The sequence below is a fragment of the Labrus bergylta genome, chromosome 14 (genome assembly GCF_963930695.1).
Source record: "Labrus bergylta chromosome 14, fLabBer1.1, whole genome shotgun sequence".
Classification (NCBI taxonomy): domain Eukaryota; kingdom Metazoa; phylum Chordata; class Actinopteri; order Labriformes; family Labridae; genus Labrus; species Labrus bergylta.
Genome location: NC_089208.1, coordinates 11,292,238 through 11,313,565, shown reverse-complemented (window position 1 = coordinate 11,313,565; position 21,328 = coordinate 11,292,238). Strand labels below are relative to the sequence as shown.

At 38.4% G+C, this 21,328-nt stretch overlaps 1 protein-coding gene across 2 annotated transcripts; it reads left to right on the top strand.

The window, feature by feature from the left end:
* The first annotated feature begins 629 nt into the window (after window positions 1-629).
* On the top strand, window positions 630-19,213 carry pls3 (plastin 3 (T isoform)). 2 transcript variants are annotated; one of them, XM_020630288.3, is made up of 16 exons: window positions 630-780; window positions 7,781-7,885; window positions 9,646-9,797; window positions 12,061-12,190; window positions 12,667-12,799; window positions 13,254-13,335; window positions 13,417-13,582; window positions 13,698-13,840; window positions 15,160-15,255; window positions 15,358-15,553; window positions 15,709-15,787; window positions 16,099-16,216; window positions 16,311-16,441; window positions 16,828-16,951; window positions 17,880-18,004; window positions 18,110-19,213. In XM_020630288.3, the coding sequence occupies exons 2-16, from the start codon at window positions 7,825-7,827 to the stop codon at window positions 18,240-18,242; spliced, it is 1,869 nt and encodes a 622-aa protein (XP_020485944.1). In that variant the 5' UTR covers window positions 630-780; window positions 7,781-7,824; the 3' UTR covers window positions 18,243-19,213. The 2 variants fall into 2 exon arrangements, with proteins under 2 accessions (XP_020485944.1, XP_065819238.1); XM_065963166.1 differs by lacking the exon at window positions 630-780 and adding an exon at window positions 828-955.
* The last annotated feature ends 2,115 nt before the right edge of the window (window positions 19,214-21,328 follow it).

The following is a 21,328-nucleotide window of genomic DNA, read 5'->3' as shown; positions in this document are numbered from 1 at the left end:
TAGACAGACAGACAGACAGACAGACAGACAGACAGACAGACAGACAGATAGATAGATGGATAGATAGATAGATAGATAGTTAGATAGATAGATGGATAGATAGTTAGATAGATAGATGGATAGATAGATAGATGGATAGATGGATAGATAGATAGATGGATAGATAGATAGATAGATGGATGGATGGATAGTTAGATAGATAGATAGATAGATAAATAGACAGACAGATAGATAGATGGATAGATAGATAGATAGATAGATAGATAAATAGACAGACAGATAGATAGTTAGATAGATAGATAGAGAGATAGATAGATGGGTGGATAGATAGATAGATAGATAGAGAGAGAGAGATAGATAGATAGATAGATAGATAGATGGATAGATAGATAGATAGATAGATAGATAGATAGATAGATAGACAGTTTTAGTTTAATGTGATAGTGATATAGGCTATACTTCTGTTCTGATAGCCTTATTTTCTTGTGAACTTTTTATTCTTTTTTTTTTGCTGAAACTCCCGATTTGCCACGTTTGCAGAAATGTGGCTTATTTTTTATTTTTTTCAAATTTTACTTTACAAAGCCTATGGCTACCTATTAGCAGTTGAATATCTCTCATGCTTTCCGTCTCAGATAATGCTCCGGCGCAGACCGTCGTCTGGAGGTGACGTCACCGATAGGGCGGGGCCAACATTCCAACTGCCGTCTACTTTTGTCTCTACGTGGAGGAGGCAGGACTGCACACTGGACGCTGTCTGGACTTTCAGGCGCACCGACAGTGAGTACCAATTTCCTGGCAAATTTTATAGATTAACAACTACCTAGAGCTGGGCTTTGTCTCAGAAGCTTTTACTTTTAAAAACAAAAACAAAAACATCCTTGTCCGAGTGTTTCCTTTCTGTGAACGCGGTTTATCCTCTGTTTTGAGAGGTAGAATCTGCTGGAGTGTACAGGTATAGTTTCCTGCCCATGAAACTTGCATGTCTGTTGCTAGCAGACTAGCGTTAGCTACACCTTCACTGTTGTCAGGATGGGTGCGAGAAATACCGATATTCCCAAAGAGTCGCCAAGTTCTTTAATTTTGTGACACAGCAGCCTAACTATTAGAAATAGTATCTGTGTTTTAAAGACATAACTCTGAATACTTGTAACTCCGCATGTTAATGTTAGGGTGTATTGAAATAACGTGTCATGTTTTCTTTGAGGGTTTTTTTTTTTTTTTGGGGGGGGGGGGACTTTAGGTTTGAGAAAATAACAAATGTCATGGAAAGAGCAATGAGACGAGGTTTGTTCCGTGGAATTGGCATAGCTGGAGTCTGCACTGTTTTTTTTTTTTACAATGTTCTCAGTTCACAGTATGGAGACTTTATGTTAATAATATATGATACACAGGCTGGCGCATAGAAGAGCCATACATGAATACACTTAGGACTACACATGAAGCCTTTACTCAAGGTGTAGCTGTAAGTGAGAGGTCTTTCTCAAAGGGCCATGAATAACTTCACTGATCAGTTACCTGATGACAGATCGCCTAGTTTCCTGACACACAATGCAAGCACTATTCTAATAAATATTTAGCTGTGGCCTCCCACTTTCTGTGCCACATTTTCTTTGAAATAATAGGACTCATTTGCAGGGTGGAACTCACAAAGTGAACAAGTGATCAACTTTTCTAGGTCAGGTTTATCCTAACCCAAAGCATTGTTCAGTGCGTTTTATATAGTAATAATGATAATGGAAAACTTTATTTATGCTCCTTTAAAAACGCTAGTTACAAATTGTTTTACAGCAACAACAAGATAGAAAACAATGTGGCATGATAAAATAACAAAAAATAAAATACATTATACTATGCTGTTCAAGGTTTTAGCTCAGAAATTGGGTTGTCTGGTTAGTTAGTCTGTTTTTGGTGCTCTTGTAGGACAGTGGTCTATGTGAACTTGTTTGCTGCTCTGATTGATTTTCCAGATCTTTCCTGTAGAGACATCTGGGTCTGCAGCACTTGTACATCTGGCATCCCGATTGCGTGTTATTTTAACTTACCTTTTTAAAACTGACTTGGAGCGAGACTTATGTTACACACAGCCACCATTTAGTAAAGTATTTCATGTTCTCTGTCCTCCCTTCAGGTGTCGTTTTGCTTGTTAGGGGTCTTTGAGAGAGATTTGGCAGAAAATTGCTCAAGACAAAACTGTTAAATCCATTTCTTAGGACAGGACTTGGGACAAACCATTGTTCTCATGTCAGAGGGGGAAAAAAGTGCTTTTACGCTAGTTTATTTTAACTGTACCTGCCTTTACCCTTAATAGCATGGTCAAATTGTCCCATGAGTGTGCACATGTGGTATGTGAACTACGCTTCACAGCAGTTGAAGTGAAATTCAAGTTCCTTTGTTCATGGTGCAGAACCACACGTGTGTGTACGTAGTGTTTTAGATACAGACATTACATGCTGACGTTACCCGTGTAAAGACAAACCAGACGATCGAGAAGGGGGTGGGTGTGTGCTTGTGTTTTGTTTCAACACTTGCAGACGCTCACACCTCTGCAAGTGAACAGGTTTCCCCACTCTCTGTGTTTGAAGATTTTGAACAGGTGCCTTGTTTAACGAAGCGAAAGTGATCAAGTTACTCTTTTGTTTTTAAAGAGCCTTATGGTTTGCCTTAACCCCCTCCTGTTAAGGCATTTACAAAATAATATCATTTCAGCATATCGCTTAACAAATGTGGTTTTATTCTAAATTGAACCACTTGATTTTACATATAATATGGGTAATGGGTAAAGTATGCAATTGAAAATATATATATTTTTACATTTGTTTTTGGTAGGCGTCTTGTGACCCCCTCTGTGTCTTGCAACCCCCACTTTGGGAATCACTGGCATTGAGGACCGTTTTGAGAGATACAGTGGATTACCTTGGCCAAAGTCTTTTTCTATATTTATCATATTTCATACAAAAATATTGTAATAATGGCTCATAAATCACCACAAAGAAGTTGGTGCACTTTGTTTGAAGGTCAAGGGTCAGCTATAACCTTGGAGCGAGGAGCGATGCAGTTTTTTGCTAAAGGGCACACATCATGCTTGCGTGAGAAATAGGCGGTATAATGCATTGGAGCTGTATCATTATTTCATTTTTAAAAGATAATGCTTTAATGTGCCTTTTTCAAGTTATGACCCACCCTTATAGGTGTGGCTGCTCCCAACTGATTCAGCAGCACCTCAATAACCTGTCGAATGACATTCTTGAATGATGGTTTATGGGGATTTCTGTGTTAACCCATTGTCTAGCTTAGACCTCTTTATGGTCTGCTTCCTTGTTTACTACAAGGTATTATTTCATTAAAGTAATGTACTACTGAAAGCAAGTGAGATGAAATGAGGGACAATGTCAAGGGACCATTTCATTTGAATATTTCCATGATGACTCATCGATGCCCAGTTTCCTGAGCTTTTATAACACCCCTTAGCCCAGCCCAGGGCGTCATACTTACAGATGTAAATGGATGTAAGAGGTGTGGAAACTCCATGTACAGTATTTGTTGTCGTCACCTCCTCCTTACCTGTCAGTATGTCTGTGCTGATCTGTGCCACAAAAGCTTTAGAGGGAATAAATGGCCTGTGCGTTACAGGCTGTTGGGAGTAAATATGACTCAGTTTGCCTCACATCTGCAGCCGATTGTGACTGAGTAAAATCGCCCATGTTCCTTTTACAGACGTTGTTGGGTGTGTTCATATGAACTTGACCACACTTGGGAAGGGTGCCCAATCTATTTGTGTGCCTCACATTTCCCATGTAACTGTGTGGATGAAACACTGGCAGACGGGGTGTGTCGGCGTTACACATTTAACTCAGCCATCTGTGAACAGGCTTCGGCTTTAAATCGACTGAAAGATCCATCAAAGGCGATCGTAAACAGTGTAAACGAGATGTTTCTGGCTCAACAATTAATGCTGATGCTTGGAAAGAAGTGCTTGTTTGTGGGTGATATCTTGTTTTAAAAGAACAGCAAGAGAACTGAAAGGGAGTCTTGGATGAGTAGTGAAATGTCCCGAAGGCTACAAAGCTAGTCCTGTTGCTCTTGTTTTGCTACTAGATATCATGTGACCTGGAGGACTGAAAGATATGTGTAGAGGCCTTTGTTGTTTATTTCTATTTCATTGTACTGCATCCCCCAATTTACAGGGCTCTACTGAAATGGGATTTTTAAGACAGATACCAATTTTGGTGTGGACAAACTCACTAATTAACGATACAGCAGACGATATAGTTTACTTTCACTTAGAGCTGGGATGAAAATAGACCTTTGTATGTTTTCTTTTTGAGATATAGTCATTTGAAAATAAAATAAATGACACCAGATAAATGCGGTGTCTTTTTTTTTGTACATTATTCAAATTTTTAATCTTTATTTTTGTTTTTAATTATTTTATTATTTCCAATCTAAACATCAAACACACTGGGTCCATCCCTGAGAACGATTCTGACACACACATAGAGTAGGAGTAGGAAAGGTGGCGAGAGAACAGTAGGAGCGGCATTTAACTTCATAAACTTTACAAATAAACCTATGGCTTGCAATTGTTTAACTCGAACGTCATCAAGCATTTCTAATGATGTTCACAGTCATGTTTAGTCTCCATGACCAACCCAGTGATTATAACTTCTAATTTATTCTAATGAAAGCTCACTGTCTTTAGCTGCCTGTGACTCACACAACACCTCATTGTGTGCACTGCCGGTGAAGCTGCTAAAAGTCAACAATCAGTGACACATCCGCGCTGTTAAAGGTCCGTATATGTGGCCACAGCATTAACAATACCGGGATGAAGTGCGTCTGCCTCCAGCGTCATGCTGTGGTATCTGTGATGGCAGCAGCGTCTCCTGTAGCCTTTGCAGTTTTACATGCATGAGGCACACAGACTCTGCATGCACAGTAGTTAGTTCTGTGTCTACTGATGATGATATCAGACAGACTTATTGAAGATTAGTCATGGAAACAATGAAACTTGCAGTTTTGGTTACATAAAAGACAAAAGTGGCAGCATGACATACTTCAGGTCACCTGACACATCCTGCGTTGGGACTATTGAGCATGCGCACCTCGCAATCAGGATGATAAAAAAGATATATTGTTCAGCCCTATTTCAAACTAGTCTGGGGGTTGGGTGGTCTTGGTATGGGACCTTTTTATTAACAGGTTTACTAACATATACTCAGCCGTTCAGAAGCCGATATCTGAACAGCTCTCATTTTACTATACAATAAAAATATATCAGAAAAACAGAAAGTATACCATGTATCCGTTTTAACTGTTATCAACTAATATCCGTTGGTATCTATAACTAAGTAGGCAAACACAAGCAGCTCCATAAAGAGGCTGGCTAGTGGCTACTGTTCAGAGTGCAGGATTTTTCTCCTCTCTTAGAGGCAGCACACAGTCCAGCTGTCAAAGACTGCAACTGTCTTTGGAGCCTGATACTCTGAACTCATTTTCTTCCCTTACACAGGATTTATTACCGCAGTGTGTTTCACCAATAACAAACCCTCTATTCTTCTGTACCACGAGTGATATGGCTCACATTTGTGCTCTGCCATCTGTGCCCTTGCGCCATGTACTTGACCCCTCTTATGTTTCTATTCTCCAGTCTCTGCCGAGGGTGTGACAAGGGCTGACAGGGCACATAATGTTTGTCGGCCCTTTGTGTAGCCGGGCTGACTTCAGCAGCCACATTTCACAACCTTTTGGAGAAAAGTTAAATATAGCAACCGTGGTATCGTCATTTTCCTAATGGTTTAGTCAGGGGTTTGTGCTTGCCCCAATTGAGTGTTTTTCTTTATAAGAAAACGTGGTGTTCCCTGTGATTCCTCTGAAAGCATCTGTTTGATAAATGTTACAAACCTTGTTATTCTTTGAACAGGATTGTACAATATTGATTATGATTTCATATGAGTTACTGTCCTGATTTTGTTCAACAAGTGTTATTTCGTCACTTTTTTCTTTGTTCATATAGTATTACAGGAAGTGAATCATATCTCAGCGACCACATGTAAACTGTTGAACCATCTGTCATGAAAACTATTAATAGTTTCATTCATGAAAGAGGATGAACGGATATTGGACTCGGTTCATTGTTGCTCTGCTTGTGTTTGTGCTGGAGAGGCTGTTGTGGCCACAAACAGAAACCTTTTGAGATATTTAACACAATATATAAAAACTATTACAAACACTCGGGTGGATTTTTGATCCATTTGACGAATGCAACATTTAAGAAGTAGGGTTTGTTGAAACCTGTGGCCTTGCCCGGGATTTCTGACTAACACACACAGTAAAAAAAAAAAACATCACCAATCTGTGCTTAAAATCAGGAAATGGGACATCTTTTCAGTCTGGAAAAATCGGTGATCCCTAGCTACCCGTAGCATAATAACCTCATCTTTGTTTTCTGAACACTTGTGTTGGAGAGGAATGCCATCATACCAGTTTAGCCTTGGAAAACGAAGCAATCCAGCCCGCTCTGCTCTCTGTGAGTGAAGCTCGATCTGCCCAGGCCTCAAGCATTCCTCTGCCACACAAAATGGGAAGGAGGTACTCAGAGGAATTCCTTATTTTCAGTCATTTTCAGCTGGATGCTGCTTTGTGTTTTTTTTGGTCAACCAGAATAACTCAGAATGATTCTGGTCGGCTGTTATGTGGCTTGAGTCTGTACATGGTCAAATTAATCTCTCTGCTGGGTGATGACACTTTTCTCTCCTAAAATACAAAAAAAAATGCTTCCAAACTGCTTCAAGATGAACCTCAACCAGAAGCAGCCGGAAGTCATTACAGCTGGCTCAGTTAGCATGAGCGATAACTTAACATTACAGATACAATGGTTTAACACAACATACTTTAAAAAGGTCAGATTTTGGAGGGGGTGCTTTCGCAGCTACCGTATTTATTCGAAAAGGTTGTAACATTTCATCAAATCACCTTAAATGCTTAAGTGGTCTCTTTTCTCTGTCTGCTTTTTTGAACAGCATGGGGTTGTTGCTACACAATGGAACTAACAGGAAATGACTTGGATTATGGGAGAGAGGCCGTTTATAGAAGGAAAAACGCTCAAGAGAAAGTAAAGATATGATCAGAAGGGGTGGGGATCAACAGGGATCGGGCGGATATATGAAGTCCTATTTTGAGAGTTTTTCGACCTGTCAGAAAAGTTTTGTTCCAAATGTAGAGAAAAGGTCATTTTCTCTATAGGAGGCAGAAAGACGCACGACAGTGAGCAGTGAGGTGTTTGACTTGAGTTAAGAAGAGGTGGAGATCCCGTCATGGGTTGCTTTCACAGGGTTTGTGGCGGCCTGGATAAGGTGCAGCAATAAGTCAATAAATCAATCAATCAGTTCACTTAAAGAAAGAAAAGAAATGTGATTCCAAATGGATTTTGTGTTTTTGCATTTTTTACTTTCAGGGATGTTTAAAGCGAACATGTCTTAGTTTGCTGGTTAAATAAGCTGGTTCCAGCTTATTTAATGTTTTCTGCTTCTCTTTGTGATTTTCAACAGTTAATGTAGATTATTTTGTTATTTCTCTGTTTGTTAATGAGGAGAATACATTATAAAACATGTCTTTGAGCTTATTCAAATTGAAATAAGCATTTTTCACAATTTTGACATTTTATGGACAACTCAATGAAGTGTGAATATCGTAGTCAGATGAATAGAAAATGACATTTATTTAAACTCTGTCACTTTGAGACCCTGTTAACGATTCTTTCTTGGTTTCCTCCCTTCAGTCTCACATTTCTCTGCGTGACCCACTCAGGTCAATCACAGAAAAATGTCTGGAAACATATCAAAAGAGGATATAGAGGAGATGAGGGAGTCCTTTGGGAAATTTGGTAAGTAAAAGTCATGTCACCTTGATTTAGTTTTGTTAGTTCAATCATTTTACAATAATCCAAATATTGGCAAGGCATGTTACATAAAGCACCATTTCTACATGTGGCAACGCAAAGTGCTTTACAGAGTTAAAAACAGAGTATAAAGAACATTCATTAAATATGACTACAGTAAGATAATCAAATACAAAATATATGAAAATGTAAGATCAATAAACAAGTAAATAAGCAAGGCAAGTTTATTTCTATTGGACAATTCAGCAACAAGGCGATTCAAAGCATCACGACATAAACCCTTTTAACACATACGGAAATCTCCTGAAATACTCCGGAGACTTGGCTATCCGGAGGGGATATAGGCTATATGTGAACGCAAACAGCCGCATTTTTCGAGCGGTCTTTACCCGGAGTTTCTCCAGACAGACTCCTAGTATTTTTTCCGCAGAAAATCCAAGTGAGCTGATGTCTGAACGCGACCGAATATACTTTGGAGATTTCAACTAGAGCTAATAGAAAGAGAATGACGTTTATATACAGTGACTGCATAAAGTGTCTGCAGGCGACCACTACGATCTCCATGCATGTAATTGAACGGCTGCATTATGTTTTCTGGTCGTCAGTATCTTGTTCTCCTCTCTCTTGTGGATGTTGTCATTCCATTGCACTAAACATAGCATTGATATAAAGGCAAATATTCTCATTATAACGTCGTGTAGCGGACTCTCTTGCTTCGTCCGCAACTTCCGCATTGTTTTTTTATGTCATGTCTTACCTCAGGAAATCCCCCCGACCCCCCTCCCCTCTGACAGGGATAGTCCCCCGCTGTGAGGAGCATATGTGAACGGCTAGTTCGGGAGAATCCCCGGAGCAGAGATTATAATTATCTAGATATTATCTGGAGTGCATATGTGAAAACGGCTATAGAGAAAAAGAAACATTAACATTTAAAAATTACAAAAACAACAATTAATCACAGAGAAGACTTAGTATGAAAATATGTTTGAAAAAATAAAATAAGATCCAAAGGAAATACAGAAATATGACATGAAGACATTAAAAATCAAAATATATACACCATATTTAGTTGGGACAGAATCGGCTCTGCGTGTACAAGAGAAATCCAACGCTCTCAAGTCCCTGACCACAGAGTCTTACTGTCCTGCCAGAGTCACCAGCAGGCGACTCAGATTCACCTGCTGGTCTTTCCTAATCGAAATGGACTTTGTTTAACAATCCACCTCAGAACGTCTTCCCTAGGATTCAGGCTCACAGTTTATTCAGTCTGTGTCGAGTCACAGTTCACAGGCTGGATCAGACCTCCGGTTATACCCAACATGGGCACCCTACACAGCCCAAGTCTCACCATTTGCAACTTAAAATGCCCAGAATTTGTTCAATTGATTAACTAAAATTGAAAATAAATTCAAAGGTAATAAAAAAGGCAGTTAAAACAGAAGCTAAAATATAGAAGGAGTTATATTTTTTTTTAAAACATAAAAGTAATAGTGCAAAGGGGTATTTTAAAGTGGTTTTAAAATGAAAAGATTTTACAAAAGCTAGTGATTTAATTGAAAGAATCAAGTGGAAGTAGATAAGTGATTGAATTTATGGCAAGGCAACAGTAAATAAAATGTGTTAAGATCTGTTTGAGATGAGCTAACAGGTGAAGTGTAAATAGTATGAAGTAATTCTAGCATTAGTTTCAGCCCAATATTTACCTTGCTTCCTTGTGTCTAATTGTTCCGTTTGTGTTTTTGTAGATCTGGACGGCAATGGATTTATTTGTGATTATGAACTCCACGAAGTCCTCAAAGAGTCCGGCCATCCCCTCCCAAGATACATGGTTCGAGAGATCGTTCAGAAACTGGATCGCGACAAGGATAACAGGATCAGCTTTGAAGAGTTTTTGTCGGTACGTTAAGCATGCTGCTTAGCTTCACAAGTTTTTATGTTCTGTTCAGAGCAACTTTTAATGCAAGTCGGGCTTTGTTTTGTGCTCTGCCCACCTGGTCCTCCTTCATAAAAACAACTTTCAGCAGTTTCTTTAAGCACGATAGAGTGGAAAGGCCTCTACAAACCCCACACAGGAAATGTGGAAGTGAGGTCAGCAAAGTGGTGTGAGTTCTAGTATTTAGTTTCATCAGCGATGAGGGAGTTGTCATTCACAGGGGCAGCTTCTCATACAAGAGTGTCAGGGTCAACCAAATCTACTGTTGCTGTGTTTGGTATTTTATATGTTCATTTAAATATCCTGACTGAGCCTCCAGGGTTGTTCTGTTTGTTGATGCCTTCTACATAATCAGATCATTTACAATTAAGAAAATCAACTTTTTAATAAAACCAGACAAAAAAATCAAATACGTTTCCCCTGAATTTATACAGAAATCTCTAATGGTGTAAAAAAGCAAAACAGACAACCCAGCATGTGATGCTTGTCATTGTCCTACAGCCTTTTCTGTCCTTTAAAAAAACCCTTACTAGATATTTACATAACTCCAAAAATGCCCAAAGGTAAATCAAAACAAACAAAAAAACATGTTATTACATAGCTGCTAAACTGCACTGGCCACTATGTTAGAAAGGTGTGTGCTCCTCCATCATGTTATAGTGGGGAAAAAATAAAATAATGTATCCAAATGAATCTGAATCCGCCCTAAAATGTGAAAATGACATTTAAAAAAAGCTTTTTTGCAGAATTGACTAGTTGCAAATACCTTGTTGTGCTAACTTCTTTTACCGGTTGTGGCCAAAAAAAAGTGCCAGCTGGCAGTGTGGCTGTATGAGTGAGTGACTGTGGTAAATCGTGCTGCGCTGTCTTTAAATGTTTCACTGTGCCAGGCTGAATAGCTCATTGTGGTCACAGCAGCGCCTGTGGGGCTGAGGTCACTGATGAAGCAGCGATTACTTCAGGTTCAGGAAGTATCACAGTTATTACTGCAGAATATGTATTGTCAAAGCTGCTTTGTCTGCAGCTGCTCACAAGTTGTGCACTACTGATTAGCTGAAGTAGTATATGGACTCGCACCACAGAGCTCTCTATCGTCAGAGTAGTTGAGTTTGATTTAATGTTCAGGGATAATTATTTAATGTCGGGTTTCAGGGAAAGGCCTACAGAGGAGGTTAACTGCTGTAGCGCTGGTGGTTTACTGTTACTGTCCATATGATTGCATAATAGCCCTCACGCTCAATGCTCTTGGATTAGATATGTGTTGAATGCACAGGTTCGCTTCAGATCACTGAGGTGTACAGTTGCTTTTATGAAGCCATCAGCCGGCTGTTTTCCTGGAGTATTTTCTTTCTATTCAAAGTATCTTCTCAGCCCTGTAGCAGGTTTATGTTTTCATACCAGGGTGGATAAATTCCTGCTGTGCTGCTTTGTCTGCAGATTGACCTTGGTGGTTACAAGAAGCCAGACAACACAGCAAAGGAAAAAACTAAACAGCTGGTCGAACAGAACAGAAGATGGTTGATGCTTTAAGACGAAACAAAAAATAATTCTCAGCAAGCAATGAATGATTATTGGTAGCAAGAAAAAGAATATATACAAAATGTGTCATCAATCAAATACACAGAAAAATGTTGTAATCAAACAGCATGGATATATCTTGGTATGATTTTTAAGCGATTTGTAGATTCCTTTACTTCACGGCTGCATTATTGGGTTTACACGTACAGCAATCCTTTGTAACTGTTCTGCTAGAAAGTTGACTTTTATGAGGCCTTGTGATCATTTTTTATGAAAATGATGTTAAAGCAGTGAGGTCATAGTCTGTGATTGTGTTGAGTGCATTATTTTTGGAGGTGTTTCTAATGTAAATCTACAATCAGATACTCCCATTTCTGCAAATACCAAGAACTGAACATCATCATCATTGGCTTTTAATGGTAGAATGGATAGCGGTGCTGTTCAACTGAATGCTACTACTGTGAAGCTGATACTAATCACATAAGCAGAGAATGATTATGTTTGTTACAGCACAGTGTTTTTTTTTAGAGAGAAATAAATAAAAAGAGAGATGCAGTAAAGGTCCTGGGTTAGTAACTTACGTGTGCTGCTGCAGAAAGGACTCAGCCATAATATGTTATCTGAGTAAACATGTGAGCTACCAGTACCCACCAAATGATGCAGGTTTTTTGCTGAATAGTTTCATTAGTCTGTATTGTTGTTGTTTCAGATTGTCAAGGAGTTAAAGGGTAGTGAAATAGCAAAAACTTTCCGGAAGGCCATCAACAAAAAGGAAGGCATCCTGGCAATTGGAGGGACTTCTGAGCTATCCAGCGAAGGGACACAACACTCATTCTCTGGTAAAGATGCATGGATATTGTCCTTTCTATATCTAGTCACGTCTGATGATTTTATGTAGTGTTTTTTTCTTTCTATGTACCCTTTTCTCAGCAGCTACAGATGCTCCATTTACCAGTACAGACATTGTAATGGACAATGTGACATAATTAAATTATGAAATATGACAGTGTCATGTTGGAATATTTAACCCTCAGGCATCAGTTTAATTTACTATCCTCTTAAGTCACTAAGGACAAAAATGTCCACTTCCAAAAAAACTGCTATAAAAATAGAACAGATTGATTTTTCTACTTTTCTGCATACATCTCTTTACAACTTCAGCCCTGCTCAAAACTACCAAACATTCAATCATTTTAAGGAATTTAACCCCCTAAATGCCAGTTTGATTACTGTTGTTATTTATGAATAACATGAGGCATGAGGGACTCTCATCATTTTGCTTTTCACTGACACCTGTTTATAATCCACTTTCCAGAGGAGGAGCGATATGCCTTTGTGAACTGGATCAACACAGCTCTGGAAAATGACCCTGACTGCCAACACGTCCTGCCCATGGATCCCAACACAGACTCTCTTTTCAAGTCTGTCAAAGATGGTATAGTCCTATGGTGAGAGTTCCTGTTTTCACTTTAACACAGCAACACCCCCCCTCCCTTACCTAACTATCATTCTTAAATAAATATCAAATACCTGTATCTCACTGCACTCACGGCTACGAACACATTCTGGCTGGAAAAAGGCAAATAGGAGTCTGTAGGCTAAAAGGGATGTAAATCACCCATAAAACATTCTTAAAGAGGAGATATTGATATTTAATTAATGAAAATGTTTAATTGTTGAGACTTTTGAAATGCTTTATTATAAAGTATTCTAACATTAAGGAGGACAAAGCTCAACTCCAAATACTTTAATTTCATGTACCATAGCTGAGTTATTGCCAGAGTTTATAAACATTAATCTTCTGCAACTTTTGGTTGCTACTGTATATCTTCCTTATTTTACTATGTTGACACTTTATGAAACGTGATAAAACTTCATGTCTGGTTTTGTATGTTTGCACAGCAAAATGATCAACCTGTCAGTTCCAGACACTATTGATGAGAGGACCATCAATAAGAAGAAAAGAACACTGTTTACAGAGCAGGTAAATTCAACATCTGACTAGTTGCTGTTTCTCTTACTTTCAATGGTAATGCTCCAACAGCTCATGCTCGGTACCTTACAGGAGAATCTCAACCTGGCCCTCAACTCAGCGTCTGCTATCGGCTGCCATGTGGTGAACATCGGTGCTTTAGACCTGAGTGAGGGGAAGCCCCATCTGGTACTGGGCCTGCTGTGGCAGATCATCAAAATTGGCCTGTTTGCTGACATTGAGCTCAGCCGAAATGAAGGTACCTGATATCTGATAGGTCCATTACATTACTCTTATTAGAGTCTGTGTTGTCATCATTAGGGTTTCCTGGTCTGTTGTCAAGTAGCCTTACTGATCATTAACACCCCTGACAGCACTGGCAGCCCTGTTAAGAGACGGGGAAACCCTGGAGGACCTGATGAAGTTGTCTCCAGAAGAACTGCTGTTGCGCTGGGCAAACTATCACCTGGAAAATGCTGGCCAGCCTAAGATAAACAACTTCAGCTCTGACATCAAGGTGGGCCTATTCCCTAACATTGAACCAACAGTTAACACAAATGTTGCAGATATTGAAACCACTCAGATTAAAAAAAAATATATCTTAATATATGAAAATCGTTTCAGTTTTAGAGCTGTTTGGGACAGTCTGTAGGTTTTCTTCACACGTACTTCTCTGGCAACAAGGTTCACCAACAGGGGTATCTATCAGCACAATAACTGACTTCGTTTGTACTAGCACTCGCAAAAAATCCACCTCAGAAAATAGGATTGAGTGGGTAGTGTCTCTTTTTGGTTAACATTGGTAAACTTTCAAGTGTACATGTTGATGATTGGGTTTTGGTTAAAAAGCATAAAATGCTTTTGGAGCTTTTTACTAAGTTCAGATAACTTTGCACATAACCTCTCCCAAACGAATTATGACGGGCTGACTCAAAACAGAGTGATTAAGATGCTCATTTGTGTCCAGTCCCATCACACTGTACAGACAGTACAACATCACTGGAGATCACAGACAATCATTTAGACCAGCAAAAAATCTTTGACTGTATTAAGCTGTATTTAGAATTATGCTAATTTTCTATAAAGAAATCATATAACTGTTTAAATACAGTTATACATCAAATAATTGTATTTATACAAACATATAAAAAAGTATCAGCACTTATATAATTTTTTATTATGCTGTTATAGTAGTATGGTGGTATTGCATTGCTCTAATATACTTACTTGAGATGATACTGTGTTCTTAGTTATCTTTTAATTAAGTTTAAATGTTTTTTAAGGTTTCTGTTATTATGTCATAAAACCGTTTATCTGTATGGACAGAGATAACAATTGTGCTGCTGGTAGAGCACTTTGGAGCTCGATAAAGATCTACGTTAAACAAGAGGCAATCCTTTCTGCAATGGGACATGTCAAGAATTTGTTGGTTGAAAAAAAAACTCATTTCACTGTAGGGTGTTGTCTCTATAAATCAACCAGGCAGACATAGTACATTCTGCACCTGTCTCTTACACCTGTGTGGTTACCTGTGTTTTTTTTTTCTCATTGCTCTCTGTTTATTGAATATGAATGAAGACATCAGAAGTTGTCTGAGATACTTTGACTTCATTTTTTATATTTGCCTTAAGTAGTTTTTGATCAGTGCCCAGTTTGCATTTAGTTTGGTTTGATACCAGCAGAGGAAAGAAGTAAGAGATAAGTATGCTGTGCAGAGTTAATACTTACTAAGATCAGATTCACATTACTTCACCAAGACTGCAACTATCTTAAACGTGTACAATGTTTAATTTTGTAAAATAATTCCAAATCTAAGTATATTGTATTCTTTTTCAGGACTCCAGGGCCTATTTCCACCTACTGAACCAAATCTCTCCAAAAGGCACAGATGAAGACAAGCCACGCATAGACATCAGCATGGCAGGCCTCAGTGTAAGCATTTTGACAGTCAGCACCCATAGCTGAGTATCTTTACCACATGGTAACAGCTGTCCAGTGTCTCTGATTGGAGCATGTGTTCTGTGTGTTGTTCAGGAGAAAGACGACGTGAAGAGGGCAGAGGCCATGCTGCAGCAGGCTGACAGGCTTGGCTGTCGACAGTTTGTCACTCCAAATGACGTCGTCAGCGGAAACCCCAAACTCAACCTTGCCTTTGTGGCCAATCTTTTCAACAAATATCCAGCACTGACCAAACCTGAGAACGAGGACATTGATTGGGGACTGTTGGAAGGTGTGTATGGAGAGCAGAACAAAATCTACTTCCTTAAACCTTAAACCTCTGGTATTAAAGAATTTGGGCCTGATCAAACACCCAGCCCAAAGCCATGCATAGCTAGGTGCAAATGGTGCAGCCTGTTTTTATATCTGTATCTCCTTGCTATCCAGGTGAGACACGTGAAGAAAGGACATTCAGAAACTGGATGAACTCACTGGGAGTGAACCCACATGTCAATCATCTGTATGGGTAAGTAGTATAACCCTTTTCTAGTCTTCTGACTACTCAAAGCGCTTTTTACACCGCAGGTCACACCTTCACATTCACACTAATTCACACACTGATGGCAGAGGTTGCTATGTAAAGTGACAATTAGTATTGGATATCCCATTCATATACATTTACACACCACCAACAAAGCAGATGCAACTTGGGGTTAAGTGTCTTGCCAAAGGGCACATCAGACATGTAGCTGCAGGAGCTGGGATCGATCCCCCAACCTGATCTCAGCTTTTTTTCTCATGTCTTATTCATGCTTTCAAAACAACCTTGTCTTGTAGAGATCTACAGGATGCCATGGTCATCCTTCAACTCTATGAGAAGATTAAAGTCTGCGTCGACTGGAACAACAAAGTCAACATGCCTCCTTACCCCAAACTGGGAACCTACATGAAAAAGGTAAATCAGGTTTCTGTTAATCCCCACTAGGCAAGAAAGAAAACTCTTTGCCAATCTTTTTTCAACCCCCCCGTCCCTGTTATTTGTGTTGTAGTTGGAGAATTGTAACTATGCAGTGGAACTGGGCCATGAAGCTAAGTTCTCCCTTGTTGGCATCGCTGGGGGCGACCTGATTGATGGCAACCCTACCCTGACCCTGGCTCTGGTGTGGCAGCTGATGAGAAGGTGAGACACAACATGAGGATGGCTCAAATAGAAATACAACTCCAACATGTGTTAACACAACATCACATATTTGGTTTGCATAAAAAAAAACTTTTTGGCATTGTTAAAGGTAAAGATGTAGGGTTTTCTAGATCTCAGTGACGGGGTCAATTTATAAAATATATATTTAGTAATTAAATTCATTAAGACAAGACGAAAAATACTAAACTTCATTCACTTAGTCTGGGAAGAAGGAATAAATCATGAATGTGTTAGAACATGTTGCATGCTGTTACAATGGGATAAAATAAAGTTGTTTAATTTTCTGTCAAATTCAAGTAAAATGTTAAACTTAAGTGTACAGTTCATATGCTTATAAACACCCTGCCGCTCCTTCACTCTTCCAGATATACGTTGAATGTGCTGGAAGACCTGGGTGAGGGACAGAAAGTAAACGATGACATCATTGTAAAATGGGTGAACAAAACATTGGCGGAAGCTGGAAAAACAACAAAGATTTCAAGCTTTAAGGTAAGCCTAGTTTGCTTTTTATCTCTTATTTCTCTGAACACTGCTGTGTGCGTAGATTTAATTTAATTTATCAAATATAAAACTTAAAGAAAAAAAAGCATAACTTGTCAGTCTTGTTATAACATGGTCTTAAATGTGGGTGAAGTGTGATGTCATATTTCACTCAGTTAGCTGTTTAGGAGCATAATATGCAGTTAAAAGAAAGTAGACCTTTTCAGCTTACTTGTTTTCTTTCTCATGCTGTTTCTAAAGTCAAAAATAAAATCCTTTTTTTTTTTTTTTTTTAATTAAATTTAGCAAGATTTCATTATGAATATGCTTTTTAATGAAGTAATATCACATGAGGGGGAGTTCTGTTCTTCATATCAGCTAGAATGGGATTTGGTCAGCCCAACCTTAAGTGTGGTTTTTACTTTTATACAACAATATTTATACAAAACTAAAACTTAACGTTAAAGCACAAAGGATTAACAAACACTAGATTATTGTTTTTGTTTAACAACCAACAAATAAACAATTTTCCTCAGTGATTTCTACTGTGTGTATGTCTGCATGTTACCACAGACCCACTCCTTTATATCATGTCGTGATTCATGATGTTACTCATTTATAAAGAGTCTGTTGACTGTCTCTTATGTGGCTTGTTTAATGAGTCAATAGAGTGAAAGACCATTTTGTTGCTAAAACAATATTCAGAACACCTGAGGGAGACTAATGCATAACATTATCATACAGGATAATCTCTCCAGTGCTGTTTTATTTTATATCAGCACTCATTGAATGCCTCTAGCCATATCAAATTACTGTTGTAGAATGAAGGTAATATACTTGCAGTGTTATGAAAACCAAAATGCATTACATGTTCTCACCAGTAAGATATGTGTGTGTGTGTGTTACATCTTTAATGTGTGTGTCATGTGGGGATCAGGACAAAGAGATCAGCAGCAGCATGGCAGTACTGGAACTGATAGACGCCATCCAGCCAAACTGCGTCGACTATGATCTGATAAAAACCGGCAGTCTCAGTGAGGAAGACAAGCTAGAAAATGCCAAGTAAGATTTTTTATTACACACAATAGAGAGGAAGCCTTTTGCCATTATTTTGGAAATGATGTGTTCATATACTGTTGAATTCATTAGCCCCTCTCTCATTCCCAGATATGCCGTCTCTATGGCGAGGAAAATCGGAGCCCGTGTCTATGCCCTCCCAGAAGATCTTGTTGAGGTCAGATGCAAAATGGTGATGACGGTGTTTGCCTGCTTGATGGGTCGGGGAATGAAGCGGTGTTAAGAGGCTGTCCGAGATCATAGTGACACTTTACCAACTACCCCCAAGCCATTTTGAAAGAGCAAGAGCTCTCCCAACTGAAGAAATGAAGAGACAAAGATTTTTTTGTTGTTGTCATAGCATAATGATATGAAGTACAAAATCCGAATTTGCATGTATCCTACCTCTTTTGAGGTGTTTACTGAAGTATGTGCTTTCCTCTTATTTAAAAATGAGTCCAAAATACTAAAATGTCCAAAGAGAAGGCTTGTTACTTGTTACATTCAATATGCCAACTTCCTGTTCAATGTATAAGAAAACCGTTTTATAAAGCCAATATGCATATTTCCAGCTGCAAGGTTGTTTACATATTTTTACTCTGACTGATAAGTAAATACTATCCATGAATTAGAAACACACACATTCCTGATTACTATACTGATGATGAAATGCTTGACCAGGTAAAGAAAAATGTCAGAGGTGGAATATTTAGGTGAAGCACAGGTTGAAAAACACCCAAACCTCCTCTCTTATTTAATCAAGTACAAGCATGTCTTAATAACTGGCACTATGAACTTATACATATCGCTATACAGAAGCCATACGGTCAAGTTATAGAAATGACCAGCCTGATGTGCTGTCTGTATTCCTTTGCTCGTCTTCTTTGTTTCTTGGGATTATTACAGGAGGTAAACGCTGTTTTGGTGAAATGTCTGGTCTATGATGTAAGGGATTTTTTTTTTTTTCTGTCTGTTACGTTGGATGAGGAGCCGGCTGACTGGACTCTGCTGGCTTCTGCTGTGCCTTCTTATATCAAAGATGACTTGTAAAAGCTTTGAGGTTTTCTGTTTTATTATTGTACTCAACATTACCAAATATAAACAGTTACTTCATTCCAGGTAGTTTGATACTCAGTGACAGCGGCCAAATTGTATTTGGTGTCTTGTTCATGTCTACCCTTAAGTGCTTTACAATAAATATGAATTTTAAAGCTACTATTTTGTGCTATCTTTTTAAGTTACAGTAAAGGCAACTACGATATAAAATATCTGACCACATGTCAACTGTGCTCCCAGGTTTGAGCCTGACTGCATTTGCTGCAGAGGTTTGAAATTTTTTTTTTAAGAAAGGCAGGTTCTGATGTGTAGGGCAGACATTTGTCGCTGACATTGATAAGAAGTGAATATTTTTCAAATTCAGGGCCCTGGTTTAGCTCTATTGATAGATCAGGCGTCCCATTAGCGTGTTTAAAACCTGGTACAAAGCCAGTTTCAGTATAAATAGCTTATTTATTTACAAGTTAAAAGATGTGGGAGGATTTTTTCTTTTAATAACTTATTCTGTTTGGAATATATTGTGGCTTAGAGTTTTGCACACATTTGCATAATTCAGGGCATGCCTGAGTTGTCTGACGGGGATGTATTGTAGCTGTTTTCCAGGAGGCTTAAATTGAGATAGCATTTTTAACATGGCATCAACCATTGTTGGGCTTCAAAACACTTGTTCAGAAACCAAGGGATAACATCGATTAGACTTGATTTTTATAGTCTATTCCTGTGCTTTGGCATTAGCTTTCAAAACGGCAACTGAAACTAACAGACCAAGAAATTATGTCATTATAAAAGTCTTTATTTTCATATAGAAATGTCAAATATGAATTGAAATCCAACCACTGAGCTTGCAAAGACATGTAAAAATGCAAAAACCAGTTAGCTTAGAAAAACTGACCATTTCTCAACTGAGCCTCCACCTGCCAGCACATCTTTGAAAGTAATGAGTGCATTTATGATTTTGAATTTATTGTATTTCATATGAAACACAAATTGTAAAAATACTAAACCTAAAGAAAGAAGTCCTATGCTTTTTTTCATTCAAATCTTATCTTAACTGAAAACCCAACAGGGACTGAGTCCTCACCTCCATTTAGGTCTATAACAACCCCATACTGGCATAAAACAGCATACACATTAACTTTATGAACCATTATTAAACACCATTTCGTCTCATTTTCTTTTTACTGCTGCCTTCTTCTCCTTTCTCTTATCTCAGTTTCTGTTTTACAGCCCTGATGTTTTTATGTTCTTCCTTTTTCTGATTGTAAAGCAAAGTTGTTGCTGTAAACAACACCTTGTAAAATTTATACAACTCAGCTCAACTTTATTACAGCACACATGTATTCTTGTTTGTGTTTCCTCTCCCAGCTGCTTTTTGTTGCACTGGCACTGAGCCCAATAATAGAAAAATGTCCACACACACATGTGTTCTTTCACACTTCAGATAGAATACAGTCGAGGATATCTGTGGCACATTGTAGTTTACTGTTCATTGGACTGAATCTCCATTAGATGTAAGGTCCTCAGGGCTTCACTCCACTTGCGGTTTTGAGTATTTTTCCAATCCTTCTGTTTTATAAGGATCTGATCTGTCTTTCTGTCAGAGAGCAAGGTGAGACAGGCAGTCTCCAGTGGCCGTCATTTTAATTTTCAAGCTCCATTTACCCTACAGAGTGCGTGTCTATATGGTAGGTTTTGGATAAAAAGAGAAAGCCTCTAAATACAATATACTGAGAACATTTCAACATTGAAAATTATTATTAAAAAGGAAAAGTGCATCATGGAAAAATACCTTCATATGACAGAACATTTTTGAGCTAACACTGAAATAATAAGTATTTTAAGAATTTCAAAATTTTAGAATACATTTTAATCTTCTAAGTTACTTTTCAGCACAGTAAGTCAGTGTTTCAAGTCAATGCTTCCCAGTTGTCTCATCACACAATAGATCATATGTGCACCAAGAAAATCAAAAAAGTAGATGAAATCAAGGAAATCAAAATAAGACAGCCCTACACAAGACATACACAGGCTAAGAGATTTTCCAAACAGCATATTTAAAATATTATAAGTTTATGAGCTATACAGAGAAAGCTAAATAAATTATGCAACAAATAAAATGTCCTGTTGATTTGTCCTTTTGTTCGTGCCGTATCTAAGTTATAAGAATTATGCAGAAGAAGAGCTCTGCAGATCTTCCCTGAAGACTCCTCAGTCTAAAGCTGACATCTGGGCTCTTAACGGTGCAAAGAATTCCCCGCCTTGCGTCGCCCATCC